A 23,698-nucleotide genomic window follows, 5' to 3' on the forward strand; every position below is an offset into this window, starting at 1 on the left:
CAGTGTGATTGATTAAAGGTGCACAGTTTTAAGTACATGCAACTTATACAAATTGTTCTGAAGTAGCCTGAAGATCTAAGAGTTAGTTTTGAATGAACAGCAGGTATGTGCTGCTTCACATCTGTAGCCTTTAACAAGCATGCATCATAAAGATTGTTGGAAACAGTTTACACCCCAGTAATGTTTTAACTACCCAAATACTGACATATACTTCCACAAACTGTGTGACCTGCTCGCTACAAGACCCACAGCAAATCTCCTGTGCCTCTTTCAGTTGTTAGTCAACATTACACATCTTGTAACCTCTTTTGACTGTTGTCTTTTGACTTCCTAAAGCTTTATTAAACTAAATCAGTGATAAAATTACATGGGGTTCAGCATGTTAGCACCTAGCTGGCACTGAAGGAAGGTAGCAGGCAGCGTCAAGCGGAAGGGCTCACACTCTCAAAGCTTGCTTACAATAGGAATGTGAAGAATATAATTTAGGCCATCTCTACACTTACTTCACTTCTTCACAACTACATTGCCCTTTGTTAAGGATGATAAAGTACAAGTAAAAATACTAACTTTTTGTCCATCTCATTGCTTTTGATGCTTTTTTTTTTTCTTTTTTAATAATAACACTGGAATGCACTTCTGAATCCCAGGAAAAATAAACAGCTACAATTCTCTTCTTAAAAACAGATAAGAAGACTCTAAACAAAAGAAATAATTGCAATTCAAAAAGAGTTTGAATTATATTCAGAATATATGATTCAGAATATTATTGCTAAAGAAAAAGATCTTGTCTTTGTCCTGAGATGTTTCTGAAGATAGATAACGTCAGTTCAGTGGCTATTGGATTTTTCAGCATTTTACTTTCCAAGTTTAACAGCAAAAAGTATAGAGGGTTTCTTTGATTTTGTTTCTGTGGGTTTTTTTTTTAGAACTAAGAGATTTTTGAACCCACGTTAGAAATACTTCTCAGAGTGAAATATATTTAACTTCTTCACTGCTGTAACTTGAATTTCTAATCGTTGACAGTGACAGATCAGTTAACCAACAAATGCTACTGCTTTGTTTTCTATTTACTTTCCAAGTGTTCACAATGTATTGCCTTTTTACTACTTGTTGTCTTTTGACAGTGTTTTTTAAAATTTTGTTTTAAACTCCACAAGCTCATATATCATTTTTTTACCTTCTTATCACTTTCGCTTTTCACTGTCTGGTTTGTCCTTCATTGACTTGGCCTTCCAATACTGTACCTCGTGCTTTTGAAGGCTACAGAAACTTGAGGAAAGCAGTCAAGAAGAAAGAAGGTTGGAATATTTCCCAGGTTTTTAATTAACTGTCATTTCAATTAACTGGTTGTCATACAAGGAAAGAAGTAGGGTAGATTCTTAACCCCAAGAGTAGTTCATTCGGCTCTTCTAAATTCTGACCTGTGTTTTGGCTTTTGGCAAGTGCTTTAATAGGAAGAAATCTCTATTGTGGAACTGAGGTTGACTTTGGGATTGCAAGCAGTTGTGGGACGGTGATGCCTTTGGGAATCGCTGTAGATTTTGGTAGTTTTCTTTCTTGCATGGCCTGGCCTGTATGGGATGAAAGGCAGGAGGAAGCACTGTAGCTCATGTAATATAAAATATTATAGCAGGCAGTATAGCAACTTAATAATTATAGCCTGTGAGTTTGGGCCTTCACACTTCAGTTAAGTATTCACAGTCCCTTTAGTTTTATTTATTTATTGAAATTGCATTTCTGAAACCTTGACCATTCTTTCAGTTCAATTTCAGCCAAGGTAGTAGATATATTTGATAGTCACAGAGAGCAGTCACACTGAAGGCTCTGAAAGAGAAATATGCTGTTAAAAGCACGTGGTGGAGCTTTTGTTTTTCAGCTATCTGCTTCAATCCCCAAACCCCACATTGGATTCATGTAAAGTGATGATATGAACCTACAGAGCAGTAGAACACCCATCAGGCAATGTGGTTTTGCCTAGAGGAGCTGCTGGCTTTTCTTCCTCCTGCCTTCTCCCATTCATTAGGCAGAACACAAGTTCTCTAGTGGTGAGCTCTGTACTGCCTGCAGGAGAAGGGAATTTTATTGTCATTGTGCATGAAGATTGCAACTACAACTAGGATCTGTTAGCATTTAGGCTTGCTGTCCAACATAAACCAGAACATGTGAGCTGAGTGAGATAAGAATCTGTAGAAATGAGATTGCATGGTTCGGTGTTCCTTGCCTGGTATTTGTTTTCTGCTCTAATCGAGGCAGGCTGCTGCCCGAGTGAAGGCACTCTGCCCGCTTGTGTTCTCTGTGTAACTGGGCTCTGTGTAACTGCTGGGGAGTGGGGCGAGGGAGCCATCTAGCGTTGATCCGCTTAAAAAGCGGTAAAAAGAGAAAAAAAACAGTAAACGCAGAGGCATTCTCTCTTGATTAGCACTGTTCAGAGTAGAGCTCTTTTATTTAAAAGTGACTTTTAGGTTTGAGTAGTTTCTCAAATCTTCTGAACGTTTCTTGTCGCTGCACTGAGTACTGGATTTATCAGTTATATCTCTCACCTGAGCTCCTCTTGGTGTCAGTAGAGAAAGATGAATGTGCCTGGTCAGTGACAGCACATACTTGTGCCACCATTATGCAATGGAAATTAGGTGAAGTAGAGTCCACCTTATGAGATCAAAACCACATTTTTCATTATTACTCCTTATTGTGTCCTGAGCTGCTCTGTCGCAATTTCCTTTCTATTGAGAATTATTTCCATTTTGCATGTGTAGTTCTAGACGGATTGATAGTTTGTCCTGGACAATTTGCAGAGTGCTGTCAGTGTTAGAGTTTTAACATTTGCATGTGGCATCTCAGCTGTGCACTTAAAAGTTAAGAAGCCATCCTAATGGCTAAAACACCAAATCAAAACTGCTGCAATTTGCATAAGCCCTCACTATGGTTACAGTCCAAGTCCTCAAGAGAGGAAAGAATGTAAAAGTACTTGTCAGTTACATAAGTTTTGAATCATACTCTGAAAAACAGAAACATAGATGTATACTGAAATATAATTTTGATTGTTGGGAAAGTGTCTTTTGAAACATATCCTTATTGCAACAATTATGTTTTTCTAAACTATTTTTGTTATATTAATGCCTTATTTTGAGCATTCTCTTGATGTCTAAGTAGACAATTGATCCAAAAACTAGTTATAATATGGTAAGTTAGGAAATGTGCATAAACCTTAAAAGAAAATGTAGGCATAGACTCTCTTATAGCTTGAGGGCATGTATCTATAACATGTATTGTACTTGTGCATAATATTCTTTCTTTGTTTAGTAAAAGCTATTTTGGGTATGCTACAACTTCCATGCAAAAAGAATACAGCTGTGGTTTACAAACATTTATATTTTGATTGTCCCAGTTCATGTGATATGTTGTAAAACATTGTAATACTCATTAATGTTACTGTGCAAACTAAGATTAAGAGCAAAAAAGCATTATTTTTGTTGTCTGTAGGAGCTTGGAAGTTGTGTTTTACCCATGCACAACGTGTATACTTTGTTTACACACACTTTGGTTTTATCTTTATTTTGAATTAAAACTTACTGTTTTGGGGGATGGGAAGTACTTGCTATTTCAGTTTGTGAATATTTTGCCTGTGCCTTTTCTACTAGTGTTAAAGATGACAACACAGATAATGAGCAGGAGAAGAGAGATGAAAAAGGCACTTCGGAGAGAGCAAATAATGAATTGGAAGCAGTAAGTATTTACAAGTACTTGTGTTGATTTGTTTATTGCCTGTGTACTGATTTATATGGTTGTTGTAAGAAAATTAGGAATGAATGAAGTGAATATTGCTGCTTCCCAATGATTGTAGGGAGTGAATGGAACATGGGAAAGTGTGGATGCATTTTAATGTCTTTCCGCTCCACATTTTGTAGGAGGAAATTCAGGAAGTAAGTGATCATGAAGATGAAGAAGAGGAAGATGATGAGGATGAAGATGACATGGAAGTTGTTGAAAGCTCAGATGAGTCAGATTCTGACTCTGATGAAAAAGGTGATGTCAGTTCAATATTTCTGCAGGTTTTTTATATAAGGACTGCGTGCCATTCTTGGTTTTGTGTGTGTTCATATTTTTCTCTTTTGTTTGGCAGAGAAGATGGCACGTTGTCAGTGCTGTTCATAATGCTTTGTTTATTGCATATCCAGTGAATTCTTTGTGAGAGATGGTGCTAAAACATACATCTGATCGAGTGTCTCTTTGATGGCTTTAAGATTAAACAGAAGCTATCAAGTGCTTAATAAGGCATTTCTTCTTTAGTTAAAATATATGAAGCAAAAGTACTAGGTTGTTTTTGTATCTCAAGACTAATCGCCAATTGACAGCTCCCATTTGGCTAATTTGGAAGAGGGTGAAGTTTAATTTCAAAATGCTGGAAGTCCATCAACCTTCGTCACTTTGCAGATGTTGTGGCTATTCATGTAGAAGCATCAACAGCTGGTGTACTTGTGGCATGCAAATTAGGATTGTTAGAGTGAGAGTGAGCATTACCAGCAATTCACTCGTGAGTTGGGCCAAATAGGCAAATCAGGGCTGTTGATTCCTGCTTGTTTGAGTCACATAAGCAATTAGCAACAGTTGCAGAACCTGGAATAAATCCACAATTTACAAATTAGTTCTGGAGCATGTAATCTTAAACAAAAAAACCCAAAACAAAACGAAGAAACCTGACTGAACAAAGCAATTAATTAAACATTTATGAATTTTGTGCGGGGATTAATTCTTTTCCTTTTCCCTCTAACTCTTCTCATTCCTCCCCTCATTCCACTTTCATGAATACTGCAGCTTCTCTTATGATTTTGACTTCATTTTTCCAAACAGTAGAGAAAGGAAGTTCTCCCATTGGAGTCTGCCAGTAGCCAAATTTTCCTTTTATAACTTGCTGGGTTTCTGAATGAGAGCTATTCTGCAGCCCTGAGGCGACTGAAGTATCACAGTCTGTATAACTTTTAATGGGGAAAGACAAATAGCTGTTGTTGAGATTTAAATGTAAGGAATTATAGAAGCAGAGCAACTATGCTCCAGTGAAAGATATCTTTTCTTCCTTCTTTCCCATTCCTGGAATGGGGAGTGTTTAGAGGAGATTGATTTGCAGATTGTGGTTTAGGTTGCTGCATTGTATTTTGTGTGAAGTTCTCATGTGTAAAATTACATGCCAGGAAATGGCCCTAACATTGCAGGAGGAATCCATAGTTATGTGGTTCTCACTGTTATGTTAGCAGAAATCTTCATTTTTTAATTATCCAAATCTTTTTATTTCAGAAAATTATCAAGCTGACTTGGCAAATATCACCTGTGAAATAGCCATTAAGCAGAAACTGATAGATGAGCTAGAGAACAGCCAGCGAAGATTGCAGACACTGAAAAAACAATATGAGGAGAAACTGATGATGCTACAACATAAGATTCGAGACACTCAACTTGAAAGAGATCAAGTTCTTCAAAACTTGGGTAAGAATTATGAATTTATTCAAATTGAAGTGTTTAAGATCTGCTAGTTGAATTGTTTCTAACATCCTGGCTTCCTTTTGCAAGCTTTTTAATATGAGGTGGTGTTAAGATGAAAAGTGAACTGTGGCACTGGAAGTCGTGAGCCACAAAAGTTCAAGTTTTGGGAGAGTGCTGGACGAAGGGCTTTTTTGATTTGTTTTGACTGTTTCACACTAGAAATGTAGTACATATGCTTTATTGTTGTGCATTTAATATGCTTTCACTACTCCCTTATTCTTCCTTAGACTTTCCTTTTTGGTCAACTCAGAAGGTGATACTAGGCTTGATGGCTCTTGAGATCTGATTTGAGTAATCTTATCAGCTTGTGCACATGTGTAAACATGCATGTGTGTGTCTGTCTTCAGATATTTGGGCATTGAAACAGTGCAGGCGACAAAAGAAAGAATATACAAAAGAAAATTTTCAAGCATATTGCAAAAAATGCTAAGAGCAGAGGGAAGTTGTTTGATGTCGCAAAGTAAAAATCTCTTAAACAAAAGCAGATTAAGAATTCTCTTTGGCTCTAGGTTCTGTAGAGACATATTCAGAAGAAAAGGCAAAAAAAATCAAGTCAGAATATGAAAAGAAACTCCAAGCCATGAATAAAGAACTTCAGAGACTTCAAACAGCTCAGAAAGAACATGCACGACTGCTTAAAAATCAATCTCAGTATGAAAAGCAACTGAAGAAACTGCAGCAGGAGGTGACAGAGATGAAGAAAACCAAGGTATATCTCAGTATGTTGGAGTGTCAGGCAGTGACTGTTCACTGGAAAATAAGTTAAGATCACCTGTGCATTTATCCACTGGATAACCCTGTTCATGCTGTCAGCTGCTCAAAGGACTGAAAACAGGAATAGCCTCGTCTTCATAATTTCTCTGTGTGCATGAATGTGTGGGGAGCCCTTTTAGGTTTAATTAATGGAAATTACTGCATGAAACATGCAGAGCTGCTTGTGCTGCTTATTGCCTGTTACTCAGCTCTGAGTGAAGAAGACATTAGATAGAAGTAAATTGCTAAAAGCATGTAATATTCTGCAAGATGGCAGTTTGGAGAAAACTCTTTAGATAAATGGGGGCAGGGAATAGCACTTCAGTGCAAATGGCTTTTCTAAGTGATGACTTCTTTACAGGTTCGCTTGATGAAACAAATGAAAGAAGAGCAGGAGAAAGCTAGAATGACTGAATCAAGAAGAAATAGAGAGATTGCACAGCTTAAAAAGGAGCAACGCAAACGAGAGGTGATTTCACAGATAACCTGCTTTTGGGATAAATGGCTGTCATTGAGATTGGCATGAAATTGAAGGCATGTGCCCTTTGTATATGCATTGAGGCTGGCACATACCCGATTATTTTTGCAAATCAAATACGTGTAATTTGGTTTGACTTCTGTGATCACGCAGCTCCTAGTTTCAAATGCTTAGTGAAGCAGAAAACAAAAGACTTATGATTATGTGTATCAATATTATTTTATCACTGAATCTTTACAATACCATTGCTACTGCCTTACTTTCCTGCGAGTGTTCTTTTTGGTAGAGTAACTTTATTGAAACTCTCATTTTCATTCTGTCCTAGAAAGACCAAGAGAGAGCTGCAACGTGTTGAGTCATTTCACAAGAGTTCTGCAAACTTAATTTACTGTGCAAAGTTGTTTTGTTGTTATTTTTTAATTTATATATATATATATATATGGTAAATTTCTTGTAACAGAAAATGGAGGAAATACTATGTGCTGTTTATGTTTCTTCCACAGCACCAGCTCAAGCTTCTGGAAGCTCAGAAAAGAAATCAGGAAGTTATCTTACGTCGCAAAACTGAGGAGGTATTGTCATAAAACAGTAATGCATCTTAGACAATAGAAGTTATTATATTGCTGCAACTTTGAATGTAGATTCAGGGAGAGGTAACCGTGTCTTTGCATTCTTGTTTCAGGTCACAGCCCTTCGTCGGCAAGTCAGGCCTCTGTCTGATAAAGTGGCAGGAAAAGTGAGTCGAAAGCTGAGTCTGCCTGAACATCCTATTCAAGAACCGAGTTCTAGCTCATTGCTGGAGCATGATGGTTCAAGGACAGCAGCGCAGCAGAAAATGAGAATTCCTGTTGCAAGGGTTCAAGCGTTATCTGTTACTGCAACAAATGGAACAGGGTAAGGATTAAAACTCATTAGAAATTGTTAAGAGAACTGAAAATTGCATGAACTTTATAGCAGATATTCTTTTCATGATACTTATTTCACTTGTTGGTATTTCTCAAACTACAGTCGGGTAATGCTCGTAAAATGGATTTTTTTACCATTATCAAATGTAATTTCAATGTTGTGGGCTTCATTGTGGAAGAATGTAAAGCAACGTTGAAGGGCAAATTGCACCAAAGTTTCAAAATCCAGTTAATCTGGTTTTAAAGAAAGGTCCTTGTTGATCCAAGACCTGTGATGTTTAAATTCAAATAAAATCTTGTTGCAAAACATAGTTTAATATATTAATTTTACTGATGATTTTCCTCTGCAGTTTCAAGTGCATTTCTTTGTTAAACGGGGAATGATTCTTAGCTGTCATTTTAGTTCAGTTGTGCATCATATAAGATGCCAGGGTTTGATACCTTTTTTCAAACGCTATATATTAGCGCATAGTAGAATTTGATGTGGGAGTGCAGATAGGTGTCCAGTGCCATGACAAACTGCACAACGTTTTGCAAGATTTTTTTTTTTTTTAATTATCCATTTAAAAATACTCTGGCCTGATTGTTTCCACATTCAAATCTGAACTACTTTAGCTTTATTTATGTTTCTCCTGAATTTACCACAGAAAGAAATATCAGCGGAAAGCGGTGACGAGCAGAGTTTACTCCTCAAGGGCAGCCAGGATGAAGTGGCAGTTACTTGAACGCAGAGTCACTGATATCATTATGCAGAGGATGACCATTTCCAATATGGAGGCAGATATGAATAGGTTACTTACGGTGGGTGAGCTGCTATGGACTATGAGCTATGTGGTCATATTGACTATAAAGAGATCACTGTGTTTGTGTTTATTATAAATGTGTTGCCGTGATGGTAGCATAAGCAGTGACTTTGAATCCCTTGCTGTCAATGAAGTTTTAACTTCAGTACACATTTGGTTGATGGGATTTCTGTGCTTAGCAAGGAATAAAAACACATAATGGGTTAATGTGTAAATATATTAATATACTTAAGTGTAGAATTTCTTTCTTCCTGTGGAAATAACGTGTTAGCTAAATTTTAAAAAGGAAAGGAAAACAAAATGAAGGCCTTAAGTTTTTACTAATTACTTTTTATGTAATATTTTGTCTTTGGGAAAAATAGCAACGTGAAGAACTTACAAGAAGAAGAGAGAAGCTTTCAAAGAAAAGGGAGAAGCTCATCAAGGATGGGGGTGGCAGTGAAGCAGATAGAAATGTCCAGAACATAAATGAAGAAATGGAATCACTAACTGCAAATATAGACTACATTAATGACAGCATTTCTGACTGCCAAGCAAATATTATGCAAATGGAAGAAGCAAAGGTAGGTGAAATATTAAATTAAATAATAGAATGGCAGAAAAGAAGCAGCCTTGAAAATGTGCTTATTTAGAAATGAATTTTATTTTGATTGTAGTTACTGAACTTGGAACTAGAAATAAGTTTCTACAACTGGACTTCTAGATATGAATCGTGGTGTTAATGTTGTTGTGCAATTTAAATACTGAAGGGTGCTTAAACATCAAAACTGATGCTTTCTGTTCTGCTGGTGTCAAACTGAGTTATTGGGATCAAAGGTTACCAGGTAGCGCTCTCTTTCTGCAGCTGTTGATATACTTCTACTCTGTTGTATTGTTTTTGTATACTTTAAATATATGTAAGCAATTTTGTATGTCATCACCTACGTAAATTCTTTTTATAACATTGCATTTTTGTAAATTTTCAATTATGGAACAGTCACTATCTGTAATCAAGGAGGCTTTTCAGGGAAAGTTGCTTGAGGTGAACTTTTTAAACAGACAGTTTCCCATTAAATTGCTATTGTGATTGATGTAGAAACTTGGGTGTTATCAAAAGCAGTGAAATTCAGATGTGAAAACTTCATGTGCGTCATACTGTACATGATCCAGCATGAAGAACACACCAGACGGTCTTTTAGATCTCTCAGTGCATGGTGGTATAAAGTCTGAACTGTAACACCAACTCTTTTTGTTATATAGCAGTTTTTGAGTTCTCCCTCTGCCACACTGGGCTAATTTGTGCCTTAATGCATGTTACATTGCCAGCAGCTTTTACTGTTTTAATCGCATCAGGGTTCCTTGAATTTTAGACAGCACGGTGTGAGGTTACTGGACTTTACACTACCAGTAAAATGGTAGCGAACACAAAAGATTATTCCTAAGGGTACCAGAGTGCTTAATACTAACTGAGAGTAATCAGAAGAATGATGAAAAGACTGCTGGGAGAAATCTTCAAATATACAAAGGCTGCAGAGATTAAAGAAATGCACTTAATTCTGTATGCACTGTGAATAGCTCGGCCTGTAGAAAGAAGGACTCTGAGTTAGAGATTGTAAGAATGTTCCAATAGGAAAGAAACAGAAGCACTGCAAGAGACTTGGAAGGATGTGGAATATGTACCATGAGGTGGTTTGGGGATAGTTTGGAAGGAAAAAAACCAAACACAAAACCCCACCAAGATGAAACTGTGTGGCATAGTGTAGTGGTACCTGAGGGAATAATTGGGTGATGTTGCTGCATTCTCTCACTGTTTCTGTTTTCAGTGATTATGGTTAGAAAAAAAACTTTTATTTTTCCCCAAATCTGTTTTTATTGGTGAATATGTAGGAAGAAGGAGAGACCTTGGATGTAACAGCAGTGATAAATGCTTGCACTTTGACAGAAGCTCGATATCTGCTTGATCACTTCCTCACAATGGGCATTAATAAGGTAATGCTGAATATGTGTGTGCAACAAGACTATTCCATGCATCATGTGCACAGCTGATAAAGGCTGGTAAAGGTTGGCTGATTTGAATTTGTGGCTATAGAAAGTAAACACAAACAAAGCAAAGCAGGTCAGCACTAATGAGTTGCACCGGTTCAGAGTGGAGGCCCTTGAGATCCTTTGTACCATTCCAGCTGTTATCTGTTTTTCAATCCCCAGAGGAATCCACTGAACTCTATGACAAACTAGTGCTGTTTTAAGAACAATATGAGATAATTAGCAATCAAATTCATACTGTCTTTCCATATTTTTTAACAAGTTCCAAGGTGGTGCTCAGGGTGGTTTTCTCTGTTCCTTTTTTTTTTTTTTTTTTAATAGGAATGGCACAGCAGCTTTCTAGAAAATACAGCGCATTTTTAATATTAGTTTCAAGACAGGATAATAATGTTGCATGTCATGCTTTGGTCAGACTTTGGCTTTTGAGAAGAGCAAGATGGGCTTTTTATGAAACTTTGGGATGTCACGTTTTCAAAACGAGTATTTGGCACCTCATAACAATGCACATATGTATCACATACTTGTTTTCTCTTGTAGGGGCTCCAAGCAGCTCAGAAAGAAGCTCAGATTAAAGTTCTTGAGGGGCGCCTTAAGCAGACAGAAATTACTAGCGCTACTCAAAACCAGCTGCTGTTTCATATGCTAAAAGAGAAAGCAGAGTTGAATCCTGAGCTCGACGCTTTGCTGGGTCATGCTTTGCAAGGTAATTTTGTCATCTTGTATTCCAGGTAGTCAGCTGCATGTCACGTTGCCTTTCACGCATGCTGTACTGGGCATTCTAGGTTGTTTCTTTTCTGAATAGATGCTGTATTTTAGCATATTAAATTTTAATTATTTCACAATTGATATGCATGTATGTCACAGTTAAGTATATCCAATCAGCAGTGAAATGTAGGAAATTCAGAAGCTTTTTGTTATTGAGGCTTTGAAATTCAAATATTTCACCTATTACTTTTATAAAAGACTGCTTTTACAGCTTCATATGATTTTAATTTTTTGAACATGAAATTCTAACCGTGTGATTCTGTTCAATCATCATTTGTTAGTGGCTTCCAAAGTGTCATTGTATATCTGCTACGGCATCTATTCTGCTTCTTATGAGATAGTATTAAGGAAAAGTATAGGATACATTTGGGTACTTTTGTTTTATTTCTCTTTATAACTGGATATGTTTTGATTGGAGTGTTGCTTTTGTTTCCTTGTTGCTGTTATTACACAGACCTAGATAGCATACCACTGGGTAAGTATGTTTAGCTTTCTGTGTACTGTACAGCTGCATGAGTTACTAATTCATTCATGTTCACTAACTGGTATATCTTAGAGTTTGTGTGTGTGTGTGAAGTTTGCATGAACTATGCTGTAAATGTACTCATTTATCATGAGCTTAATGAGCATTTCTTCCTTTCTGAAACCACCTATAGCCTTATGTTATCTTTGTTAGACATGAATTTGACTGAGGAAAAAGAAATAATTCTTAAATGCGGTTCATTTTTGGTAAGCAAATTATTTTGTAAGGTAAATAATTTACAGAATGCGGATACCTCACTTTTTCAATTGGATTTAGTTGCTGACCACTCGTTTTGAGGAGATGAATCTTTTGTTGCTTCTAAATGATTTTCAAGTAGATGACACGTTTTCTCATCTCTGTTGACTCCTGGTCACAAAATTGGCTATTTGAAACCTGAAATATTCCTAATGTCAGTAACAGATTGTTTTATACCATCTCCTGTTCCTTCTAAGCCCATGAAGCTTTCCAGGAACATATCATATATAAGACTTCCTATTGAAGCATGTGGGTCATTGCCTGATGTGAGCTGGTGAGAACAGTTACAGCTGTGCAATGTCCTGACAGGTGACACCTGATGAAGGTGCCAGGGCATGCTGTTGCATTTGCTGAGTATTTCTTCAGATGCACCAGTGGTTATTAGTATTGTAGTTTGTCTAAAATAGCTTCTGTATTGTATACATGTGCATGTGTGTGCCTGTTCACCCCCGCTGGAGTGAAAACAAGGCTTCTCTAGCCAGGATCCTAATGTTAGCATTTCCTGTTAGCTCTAGACAGGCCTTTACTTGTTAACAGCATCTAAAACAATCTTTTGAAAATACTTTTGTTAAATGCATGGAAACAGTAGCACTGTTGTAAAAATAACAATAATGATACATATTTTCCACATTTTTTGTAATTTTTATCTTAAAGAAGCTTTTCAATACTCTGCAAGCCTGAGCTTTTAGAACATGTCGCTCAGGACAGTGTTATCACTTGATAGGATGGAAGCTTCACTGTGAGCGTATCTAAATGGAATATGTCATATAAACCGTAGTCCACACAGAAATTCAGCCTTTTGGTAGCTTGCATTTTATCTCAACGAGCTGCCTGGAAGCTCAGGGGTGGTACTGAGCTCCATCCCAAACAGTAACCGTACCTGCAGAGTGCTGGTCATTAGCTGCTCTTGCCTTTGCCATCTTGCAGCTCCGTGGTCTGTATGTTTTTAGCAGTTTGAACACACTTGGCTTGGAGAAGTACAGGAGTTCCCCAAGGTAGCTGTACACCTGTGTTCAAATGTAGAATGAAGAAAAGGTTTCAGTCTGCAAATTACATCACGGGCTCAGGTGTTTATTTTCAGAACAGGCTTCTTATGCATGCCTACCTTGTGCGCGGATGAACTCTTCACACCTGTGAAACATTAATGTGACCACAAAGTTGGGTCTTGAAGTCACTCCTTTCTGAAGCACCTTCCCACTCATGACATCTGGGTGTGCCTGGTTGTGACTCACAGCTTTGTATGTGCAGATCCTGAAAGAGCAGACCAAATGTCATCTCCCTTAGATGAAATTGCTGGTTTGTTGCACTGTGCTGGCACTGTTCTTTATTCTCTGTGCGAGGATGAAGACCTCATCATGAAGTCATCAGAAAAGCTCTCCACTGGTCGTTGATCGCTGGTTTATTAGCAGTTATGTCTTCTGCTCCTCATAAGCAGTACTGCCTTTCACTGGCTTAGTTGTTTATCTCCTCTTGCTCAGGACTTCTTGCAGAATCTTGTTCTTTTCTCCCTTCTCGTCTCTTTTTGTTGGTTCTCTGTGCTGTTTTCTACCTGAGAGCTTCTCACAGGTTTCCTGTGATCCATTGCAGATAAACTCAAGAAAAATATTGATGCAGCATGTCAGGTCATGTTAGGAGGAATCCACAAGTGAAATCCCATCTTTTGCAGCCATACTGCCATTTCTACCTTTCACAGGTACAGCAAAGTTGTCAAAGTTGATGACAAGTCCTTTATGAGAAGGCCATGACTTTTCTAGGAAATGTTTTTTTAGAGATAGCATAGACAAGAAGGCAGCATTTCCCCTTTTTTTCATTTCTTTGGACAATTCAGCTGGGGAATATATATACCTTCCCCCCCTTTACTTTCTGGCAGAGCTATTTAAATAATCTTAAAGCGCTCAAGCAATAAGGAAGAGGCTTTGAGAAAAGACATGAGAATATTATTTAATCCCTAATATTTAATGCATATGTTCAAAAATATGGAACCTGTAGGAATTTAATATCTATATCTTTAAACAATGCATAGGATATATTATATTATACTAACATGCAAGTAAGATAATTGGTTTTCCCAGCACTTTGGAATTGTTGTACATATGTCCTGGACTGATCCTCTTAGCTTAATGTTTTGCACCATTTGCATGCAGACATGCATCGATCTGATGTTTGATAACATTACAGTGTGTGATGTGCATGCTGGGTTTGTCTGTGAACAGCGTTGTGTACCCATTTTTCTTCAGGATCGTTTTATGCTGAACAACTTTCTGCAATTAGCTTCAATGCAATCGATATTGTTTAGAAGCAGTTCCAAAGTATAACATGGTAGCATCATCCTGTTTTGAAACAGGAAATGTGTTAGTGAAGTGCTTGTTTCTTGTCAGGCTGATGTTGCAATTCTATATAAACTGAGTCTGAGCCTCAACTCACTTGCTAGTTAAAAATGCCTTATTTCTTTCATTGTAAAAGATTTGATGCAATATTGGAGCAAGATGAAAAAGGAGTCAGAACAGAGATCCTCACTGTCCATTGATTTACATATTCTCTTTCATGTCTTGCAGATAATGTCTTTTGCTTTGTATTCTTTCTTTCTTCCAGATTTCATTCTACAGTTTATTTCTCTTTCTCTGTCATCCATGTTGCTCCACTACAATGAATAGAGGACAACATCCGGCACTGTATGCTAAGGTCTATGATTTCTGTAGGCTGTGTGTAAGAATTCAGGAAACTTATGAGTGAAAAGATTGAAGAAAAAATACATAGAGAGAGAAAACCAGGAAAATTCCATGAGAACTGACTAGCAAATAGTGGAATGTATTTGTAAATCCTTACTTTTCACATGCTGGTCGTCTACATTCAATGCTGTCTGAATTGTTTTGCACAGTCTGCAAACCCCAAATGTCCTTTTGTAGTTGGGCAGGATAACAGTATTCTTTTGGTATTTTTTCTAGAACATTTGGAAGATAGTACTGATGAGGATGCTCCGTTGCATAGCCCTGGGACAGAAGGAAGGTGAGCGATCTTTGTTAACAGGTAACTGGGTCTGGCTCTAGAAAAATTAACATCATTTCTTCTTTTTGTAACACATTACGTGTCCATCAGAAGATACCTGGGATGTGTTTTCCTTTCAATTTCCCTGTCAATTCAATAGGAAGAAATCTTAAAAATATGCATTCTGAAAATATGTCTGTTTTCTTATTAACTGTGCTGCAATTTTTCTCCTAGTGCATTATCTTCAGATCTTTTGAAGCTTTGTGGTGAAGTCAAACCCAAAAGCAAGGTATGCTATAGGATAATTATAATTCATACTTTAATGGCATCTTCTAGAGGATGCTATTGCTTTGCTCTAGAGCCATAAGCGAGCAAAGACATACAGAAGTTGAACTGAGATAATGTTTGTATGATTTGTATGCAGTGTATTTTTTGTGTAATACTCCTCTCTGTGAAGTAATAATAAAAATGCATTGTTCTTCACTATCTTGTGGCTGAATTTTCACACTTACAGATGGTTTCATAAATTAATAGAATTCCAAACTGAGTAAATTGGCAATTTAGTATTAATTAACATAATGAAGGGTAGGAGTTCAGGGTATATTCAAGTTGGAGATTAGGAAGAGATATGTCACGAAGGGATAACTGGGCATAGAACAGACTGCGCAGGGCAGTGGCATGGCCCCAGGCTGCCAGAGTTTAAAGAGTGTTTGGACGACACTCTCAGACACATAAAGTGCTGTGTGAAGCAAGGTGTTTGGACTTGATGATCATTGTGGATCTCTTCCAATTCTAAATATTCTGTAATTCTACAATTAATGAGGCTGCTGTTTAATATCAATATCAGTGGGAACAGAAAATGTGTTTTTTTTCCTTTTTTTTTTTTTTTTTTTTTAATTTGCTTCTGTGGTCACAGGAATTTAAGGAGTTTATAAGATAAAGTTTGACCTTTGGGTTCTGAATGAAAGTTATCATTGCAGGTAGGTAGGCTGCAGTTTAATATTAATGGCAGTGGGAACAAGAAATGTGTACCGTTTATGATTTGCTCCTGTGGTCATAGGAGCATAAAGCAATATTGTAAAGTTAGTAGAAGTTCTAGCCTCTATGCTTTGAACTACAGTTGACTCTGGAGGACTATATCTAAGTTGGCTGTTGCATTATTGATAGTGTTATTTGGCTGCGCAGCTCTTTGGGCAGGTAAACCAAAGGAGTTTGATCTGAAAATGTTGGCATGAAGTAAACGTCATTTTTGTGAGGTCTGTGTTCACGCTGGGTCTTTCCCAGAGCTGTTTCTTTCCTTAAGGAATAGATTTTAAGTTTGCAGCAGCTAAACTCCTAATATGCATGACCAGTTTTCTAGCAATGACAGTGTTGCACAGAGTTTGGCTTCTTTGTGAGGCTTTCTGCTGTTTCCTAACTGTTGAAATTCTGAGAGAATCTTAATTGATCTTAGCTTTTGTCAATTTAGAAGTAGTTTAAGCCAAGTAGTAGCTATTTTTACATCAGAAGAAGCATCATTGTAGGAAGTTACTTCAATGTAATTGTTTTAATTTAAATTCACACTTTGTATTACTCTTCTGCTTTATAACATTTCATTTAGATAAATCTTAGGGAGTAATAGATGCTTATAGTTGGTTTCCAAGGGCATCCTTTCAAACGATTGCCAAGTCAATGTTTTCTGGTGTTGAACTTGACTTACCTTCTCTAAAATCATTTCCAAGGAGTATAGATGAGCTTCCTAATTTAGTTTCTAAAGGAAGCTGCCGAGTGTTTTGAGGAGAATGCCATTTACAAGCTAATGATAATCTTAAATGTAATACTCTTGAAACGTTCTAGGAAGTGATTAAGTAGCAACTTGCTTTTTGTTTGTCTGCAGGCCCGCCGGAGGACCACTACACAGATGGAATTGCTGTATGCAGATAGCAGTGATTTAGTCTCTGACGTTAGTGCTGCAGAATCTACTTTGCCTGGCCTTCTTGCATCTGCTGCAGAAACCCAAGAAAGTGGGATGACTGCTGACACAAATGATACTTCTGCTAGGGACAGAGAGTTTATTCCCCCACCATCTGGCTTACCTTCTAAGATAGGCAGCATGTAAGTTTGGCCATGCTGTACTAATTGTGCTTTGCTTTTTAAAAATGCATGTTGCCAATTTTCTGTAATCTGTTATTTTAACTTTACAAAGGAGGTTAATACACTTGAAGCTTACTAAATAATACTGACAAAACCTTTCTTTCTTCTCTGCTATCACCACTCTAGACATTAGAAACACACTGCTGAAAAGAATGTGCTGCTTATTGGGGGTCCAAACTTCTCTTGTGTTTTGTCATAGTGAAATCGTTGCCTTTTCTCTAAATAGTGGGAGAAAAATCCATCTGCTACCTCAGATATTCTGTTTCAATAGTGCTGTGGGAAATTTACTTTCTTGGGAAGCAGCAAAAATATGCTTAGAACAGCAGAGAGACCAAAATAAAACCAATGCAAAACAAATAGCTGGCAACAAGAAAAAATGAAATAGTGTGTACCAGCAGTACCCGTGTGTGGTCCTTGCTGTCAGGTAAAGTGTGTGTGGGAGACTTTGTGCAGACCACACTTAACCTGAAGAAATCTTTACACTTGCATGCTCAATTAATGTAAAGCTGATACAGACACAATTAATACTAGGAATCCTCAGAAATCCTCTCCAGATGCAGACTGTGCTTACCAGCTGATCAGTTTTACAAATTGAAAGTATTACTTGATGCCAAATTAAGCTCAAAAAATTGTTTTCATCTTTTTTATGATGAGGCCAAGTTGTCTGTCGTGTACTCCAATGTGTTTTCATTTGATCATGATGTTCTTTTTATATCTTGTGATATTACTGGTGGTTATTAGCCATTCACTGCTAGAGATGCTAGAGGCCTGTATTTTGAAGCACTAGCTCCTGTGTTCCATGAACTCTTGAATAAACCGCACATATTGTATTCAGTGATATGGAAAAGCCATACCCCATAGCCATCTTCGTGTCACAAATGCTGGAATTAGGCATCTTTCACTATTCACTTGTCCTGTTTGTGTAATATTTTTATAGTGGTTTCCATCTAATGTACACTTGCAATTTTGCATTATTTCTACCGCGTGTTTCTGGCATGTGCTTGAAGTGGCAAACATGAACCGTAAAACACTGCTGACAGCAATTATTAACCCATACTGATGGCTTCAGTGCATTTCACATGTTCAGTCTGCTTGAAAATAATGCTCTCGGGGGGTTAGGATATGTGGGGAAACCCACCTATTTTAGCAGTTAGCCTGAGTTCGCTAGAGATTCTTGAAGCTTCAAGATTTAAAACATCAAGTGTTATGGCCTGACATCCAGGACTCAGGTAATAGCAACTTTTGCTTAGCTCTGTCTGCTTTGTGAAAGTCATCTAGCATGTAGCAAAACAGCATTTTTCTACAGAACTGTTTTCTGGGAGTATTAGATAGTTGTCAGTAAATCAGTTCAGTCAGCAGCAGGCCTCACTTGTAGTGTTTTGTTATTGGTCAAAATTGCCACAATCAGCCTGACCTATACTGATGTCCTTGTTGTAAGTGAAAGGGTGTTTTTCTGGCTTCTTTCTTTCTTACTTCCTTTTTTTAACAATTACAGCTCAGTATACTTTCTACAGCATGGCTGCTTTTGCAGGTCATTTTTGAAGAAAGGTTTTCTTTGTGAGCCACCTGGCCTTCCCATTTGAGCCTGTAGTGCTCATAGCTGTTGTAATAAATGACATTCTACTGAAGCAGAGTGTAATCTTACCCACAATGATCATTAACTTCCTTGTGCCACTGAAGTGGCATTCAGAGATGTGGAAGTAATAAAAGTAATCCAAAATATGCATCCTCTGGAAGTAATAGTAATTTTATGCTGAGATGTAAAGTTAAGTGTCTGCTTATGCACAAACGTTGCCGTGGAAACTCAGTTCTGTGATGATTCCAAGAGGCACCTAAATGTTCATGGCTAACACTGAGCCCAACAGTCAGTTTAGTTGGAGTTCTGTTTTACAGGCACAGATGATTCTGTTGTCCTTTGATACTCCCTCTTTATTTCAGTAACATCTGCAGAGCACAGTGGTCTCCTGTAGGTCGTGTCCGGTTTCCCAGCTCTGTTCAGATGTCTCTGATATTGTGGAAGGCTTAAAGGATGTTAAAAACCTGTAATTAGATGCATCTTGCTCTTTTTTGTTCAGCTGATCAATAGGGATGCATCAGATCAGGGGTTTTTTGTTCTTACATCTGTACTTAGGAAGTTCACTCTGGTAAGAATGCTCCATTTCTATAATACCTGCATTTCCAGGTTTTCAAAATGGATTCTCAATATAATAGCGCTCTTTATACCTTCTGAGGATGCATCACTTTGGAGCCAGAGGTGGGAGACTCAAGGGAGATGTAGAGAGTAAGCAAGAGGGAGCTGGCTCTACACCCGACTGTGCAGCACAGTGGTGTGAGGCAGAGGAGTCTGGATTCTGATAATGGTGAGGCTTATTTATTTAGCAACTACGCAGGATATGTGTAGGCAACCAAAGCAGGAAAGTCTAGCTCAAGTTTTTCTTCCTTGCTGAGAAATCTGTCTATTGGGCTGATCATAGGACTTCCTTGTATTCAGAACTTCTTCATTCTTAAATATATACTGGCCTGATGTAAAAAGAGGGGATAGAGTGTGTTCTGTTCCCCCTTCATTTGTGTCCTTTGCAGAATCTGTTTAGAGGTAAGTAACATGGAGTGGATTGAACCTATCTGTCCTTGTTCATGCTCTTTAATTGCTAGTCTTATACGCAAAGCTGTAATAGTTGCTGTTTCCTCTCTTCATTCCCCTGCCTTGTGAAGGCCCCGTTTGTTTGCAGCTGGGGGGCAGTAAGGCCTGCATGCAGCCTTTGGCACTAAGCTCTACAGATGGGACCTTCCCCTTGCTGTGAGTGCTTGTGTTCAGTGTACATGCGCTCACTCAGGGCAGTTTGGTCAAGTAGTTGTTCTTGGTTATGCTTTCCATTTTAAATTATGTTACCTTGCACGCCAGTCCCCAGATGGATTTTAATATGACACTGACTTCCTCTCAAGGAAGTAGCTTTTCTCATGGAGAAGTTGCAGATAAGTAGATTCAGAGTCTGTAGAGCAATATGTTATTATCTATGTCAAGATGGTTGCCTGCTCACTTGACCTTGTCCGTTTAGAAGCACCTTCATAATCCACAGAATTGTTTTCTTCCTTTTAGTAATAATTTCTGATCATTACTCTGGTAGAAACAACCTCTAAACACACCAAGAAAACATGAATCAAAGCACATATGGCTTTTCTGTTTGCCCAGCTGGTGAGAAACAGGAGTAGAGACCTTCCAGATTCTGATTTTCATTTGTGCTGAAATGATGACACTTGAATGGTAACATTAGTGATGCGCACTTGATCATTTGCTGTTTTTAATGGGGAGTGAACATTGAGATGAAGACCACAGTGACTGGGATTATTTTGGAGAAAGAGGTAGAGGGGCAAACAGAAGGGAGAGTAGGAAAAAAGGGCCATAATGGTAGACTCTCAATGGAAAATGCTGGGTTGTTTTTTTGTTTGTTTGTTTGTTGCTTTATTTTTTTCTTGCTGATTGTGAATTTAGTATCACTTGTTGAATACATTTGTGAACAGCTGAATTCATTCTGAAGAGCCATTATGGTTTCTATCCATGTCCATTTTCGGTCTCTCTCTGTGATCCGAATTTGAAATACATGCTCCAGCTATCATTATCTCTTTTTTTTTTAGTCAATCTCTTTTATTGTTGAATTATTAGATCTACTGTTTGTTTTCAGTATCTTCTCTTGATATGTCGATGAACTGTGAAGGTTAATAAATTTGGTATATTTTTGTATTAAAATGTGAGAGCAGATACAGACTCGGTAGTCTCAGGAGATGCAATAATTACTTGCTTCAGAGAGAAAGAATGACAGTTAATATAGGAAAAGCAATTTTGTCAAGAGTAAAGTAAGGTGACAACTCCTCTGTCTTTAGTTCTAGACAGCCGTCTTTGTCAGAGAAGAAGATACCTGAGCCTTCACCTTTAGCCAAGAGAAAAACATACGAGAAAACAATGGAAAAGACAAAGGCAAAAGATCCAAAACTGTAAGATTTCTCTAAAATTTACTTTCTCTGAAATAATTTAAATATATATTTTTGAAAAATAAATCTGTATTTTCTGTTTCTTCAATTTTAGGGCAATTTTGTATTGTTGGCGGTGAAATTGTTATTTATTGTTCAATGTCTATGTGTGTGGTTTTTGTTTGTGTTGCTTGTTTTCCCCCAGAGTATCCTTCTATACACAAATAACTCTGGGCCAGAGCTCTAACAAAACATCCTTTGGAGCATTTGGAAATGATTTGTTGTATTTTTTACTAAAGGGAAATTATCAGTTTCTCCATGAAACTGCAGTTCTATTGGCACTTTTCCATTTTACATGTGTGATTTTTTTTTTTTTCCCTGCACGGAGCTTCCACTGTTAGCAAGTAATCTTTGACCATTTTGCCACCTTGCAATCTGCAGTTTGTAGCCTTAAGTTTAATGCCTTCTTTGTGAAACATCTGTACCAAGCGTTATAATTTTATTTGCTTAAAAACGAGGATCTAACATTTTGAGGCATGTTGCATTTAACCTCTCTAACCATTCACAATCTGTTAAAGAAGATGTTCTTTTTTTCTTGTAGCTCAGATTCTGGAGCCCCAGAGGCTAGTCTGTCACCTCCTACTTCCCCACCAAGCCGGCCCCGTAATGAAATGAATGTTTTTAGTCGTCTTACTGTTTCTCAGGGAAACACATCAGTTCAGCAGGATAAGTAAGTCACTGAGGGAAGCCTCAGCCCCCAACCAGGGAACTGCAAAGCACTCTCAAGTTACCAGTGTAGTATCTGTTAGATATTCCGCCTTTCATCACCTACAAAGCAGGAGGAAATGCTTCTCCTGTTTTTATGTAAGTTTTTTGTTTTCCAAGTAAAATACTCAAAACTTTCATGAAAGTGCAGAAAAAAAATTCAAGAAAAGCAATTTCCTGCTGAACCTTGTTTCCTCTTTTCTAGGTTATGTCTGGTATCTGTAGTTGTAAAGCTTTCAGATGTGACAGAAAAGAGATGTAGAGTTCTTAGATACGTGTTTTTGTGTGTGTTTGCACTTGAAAGTAGGATTTAGTTAATGTAGGAGATCATGCTTTTGACATTTTTCCCAGTTATCCCATCTCTGAGCGCTGTCACAATAGCAGTCTGGATGGTGGAGTGCTGAAATATCTAGAACAGTTGCTTAGGGATGATCCAAATTATTGAACAGACCAACATTCTGGGGTGGTTTGGAGGAGCAGGTGGTGCTGATATCCTGTTTAAAAGAAGTAGAGTTCAGTTTCCTACCATGTTAGGCATCTGTTTCTGTAGAAGCTGTAGTCCAAATTGCAGCAGCCTTGAATTGAACAGAGTCTTTACTGCAGGTTTCACTACTGACAATAGTGCCATGCAGCTCTTAGTGACTGCAACTCAAACTCAGGATAAACCTCTGGCTTGGACAAAAGAGACAAAACAGGTCTCTCTATGCTACTTTTTTTCTCTTTTATAAAGCTTTGCTCTTTTTTGGTGGTCTGCAGAATCATCAAATGCTAAGCAATAGCTTACAAGGCCTCCAATAACTTAACCGTGCCTCTAACTTCTGTATCTTAGCTGCGTTATCTTATTGCTAACTCTCACTTAACTTTTTTCATTTTCTCTGGACTGACTTTGAAATAAAATGGAAACTGCTGAATCTGATTTGGGTTAGAAATGAAGGATCTCTTAGGACGCTGCAAATGTTTGTGTCTTTTCTTCTTGTGTGTTTTCTGTGTTTTTATTGTCATTTTTAAACCCTTTTCGAAAAGGAGAGGTAAAGTATTTTGAAGTAAGAATAATTTTCAAATTGCTGTTCCTATTTCAGGGTCCTATCAATATATTTAATACATACATCATTTCCAGAATAACAATTTATGTTTCTTCTACACTTAGCAGGCATTGATCTTTTTATTTTTCTTTTTTTCCTTTCCATACTTTCATTAGTAATTATATCGCAAAGGTTAAATTTTGTTCCCATCTTCTCCTTTTGTTTTGTTGTCTCCACTTTGTAAGAAAAAGTGGGGGAAATAAGATAAGGCTTAGCAGGTGTTATTCAGCTTCTTGGTTTGAGATAGCTCTCTGGGCAGTAAGTTACATTCCTAGACTATTTTATGACTTCCTATTTTCCCTAATATTATTATGAGTTTATGGTATATCCTGAGCAATGCTGCCTACTGTAAGTGAGTTTGCATTGCTCTTCTGAATTGGCCATGCTGTTGTTTGTTCTTCTTGTATGGAGGCTTTACTTTGCTGCTGATACCTATATTCTTTCTCCTCACAATTCCACCACTGTTGATTGTAGGTCTGATGAAAGTGATTCCTCTCTGTCGGAGGTACACAGGTACTCTCTTTCTCTTTTCTGTATTCCCGGCATCTCTCACTGAAGTTAAACCAGTTGTTAGGAAATTTCATTTTGCTGCATGAATTTTCCTGATCTTGTGCACCATAAATATATATATATATATATATTGTTTTGCTTTTGCCAGAGGGTTAACAATGTGAAATTTTGCTCAAGCATGTCTTCCCTGCCTTTGCCCCATCTTCCTTTATTTATTT

General features: G+C 37.6%; 1 protein-coding gene across 11 annotated transcripts in view; it reads left to right on the top strand.

The window, feature by feature from the left end:
• The window catches only part of KIF21A (kinesin family member 21A), a 73,723-nt gene that overhangs the window by 40,212 nt on the left and 9,813 nt on the right, over positions 1 to 23,698 (top strand). The window contains exons 12-30 of one of the 11 annotated variants that reach the window (XM_015851680.2): positions 1,260 to 1,298; positions 3,639 to 3,723; positions 3,906 to 4,023; positions 5,290 to 5,478; positions 6,045 to 6,244; positions 6,650 to 6,757; positions 7,270 to 7,338; positions 7,449 to 7,660; positions 8,319 to 8,472; positions 8,837 to 9,037; positions 10,341 to 10,442; positions 11,034 to 11,199; positions 11,716 to 11,736; positions 14,985 to 15,045; positions 15,259 to 15,313; positions 16,901 to 17,118; positions 21,037 to 21,147; positions 21,725 to 21,853; positions 23,445 to 23,483. In XM_015851680.2, the coding sequence (XP_015707166.1) occupies positions 1,260 to 1,298; positions 3,639 to 3,723; positions 3,906 to 4,023; positions 5,290 to 5,478; positions 6,045 to 6,244; positions 6,650 to 6,757; positions 7,270 to 7,338; positions 7,449 to 7,660; positions 8,319 to 8,472; positions 8,837 to 9,037; positions 10,341 to 10,442; positions 11,034 to 11,199; positions 11,716 to 11,736; positions 14,985 to 15,045; positions 15,259 to 15,313; positions 16,901 to 17,118; positions 21,037 to 21,147; positions 21,725 to 21,853; positions 23,445 to 23,483 (2,277 nt within the window). The remainder of the gene's footprint in view (positions 1 to 1,259; positions 1,299 to 3,638; positions 3,724 to 3,905; positions 4,024 to 5,289; positions 5,479 to 6,044; positions 6,245 to 6,649; positions 6,758 to 7,269; positions 7,339 to 7,448; positions 7,661 to 8,318; positions 8,473 to 8,836; positions 9,038 to 10,340; positions 10,443 to 11,033; positions 11,200 to 11,715; positions 11,737 to 14,984; positions 15,046 to 15,258; positions 15,314 to 16,900; positions 17,119 to 21,036; positions 21,148 to 21,724; positions 21,854 to 23,444; positions 23,484 to 23,698) is intronic. The other 10 variants (XM_015851626.2, XM_032442486.1, XM_015851653.2 and 7 more) reach the window with 10 other exon arrangements.

This window comes from Coturnix japonica, chromosome 1 (genome assembly GCF_001577835.2).
Source record: "Coturnix japonica isolate 7356 chromosome 1, Coturnix japonica 2.1, whole genome shotgun sequence".
NCBI classification, from domain to species: Eukaryota; Metazoa; Chordata; class Aves; order Galliformes; family Phasianidae; genus Coturnix; species Coturnix japonica.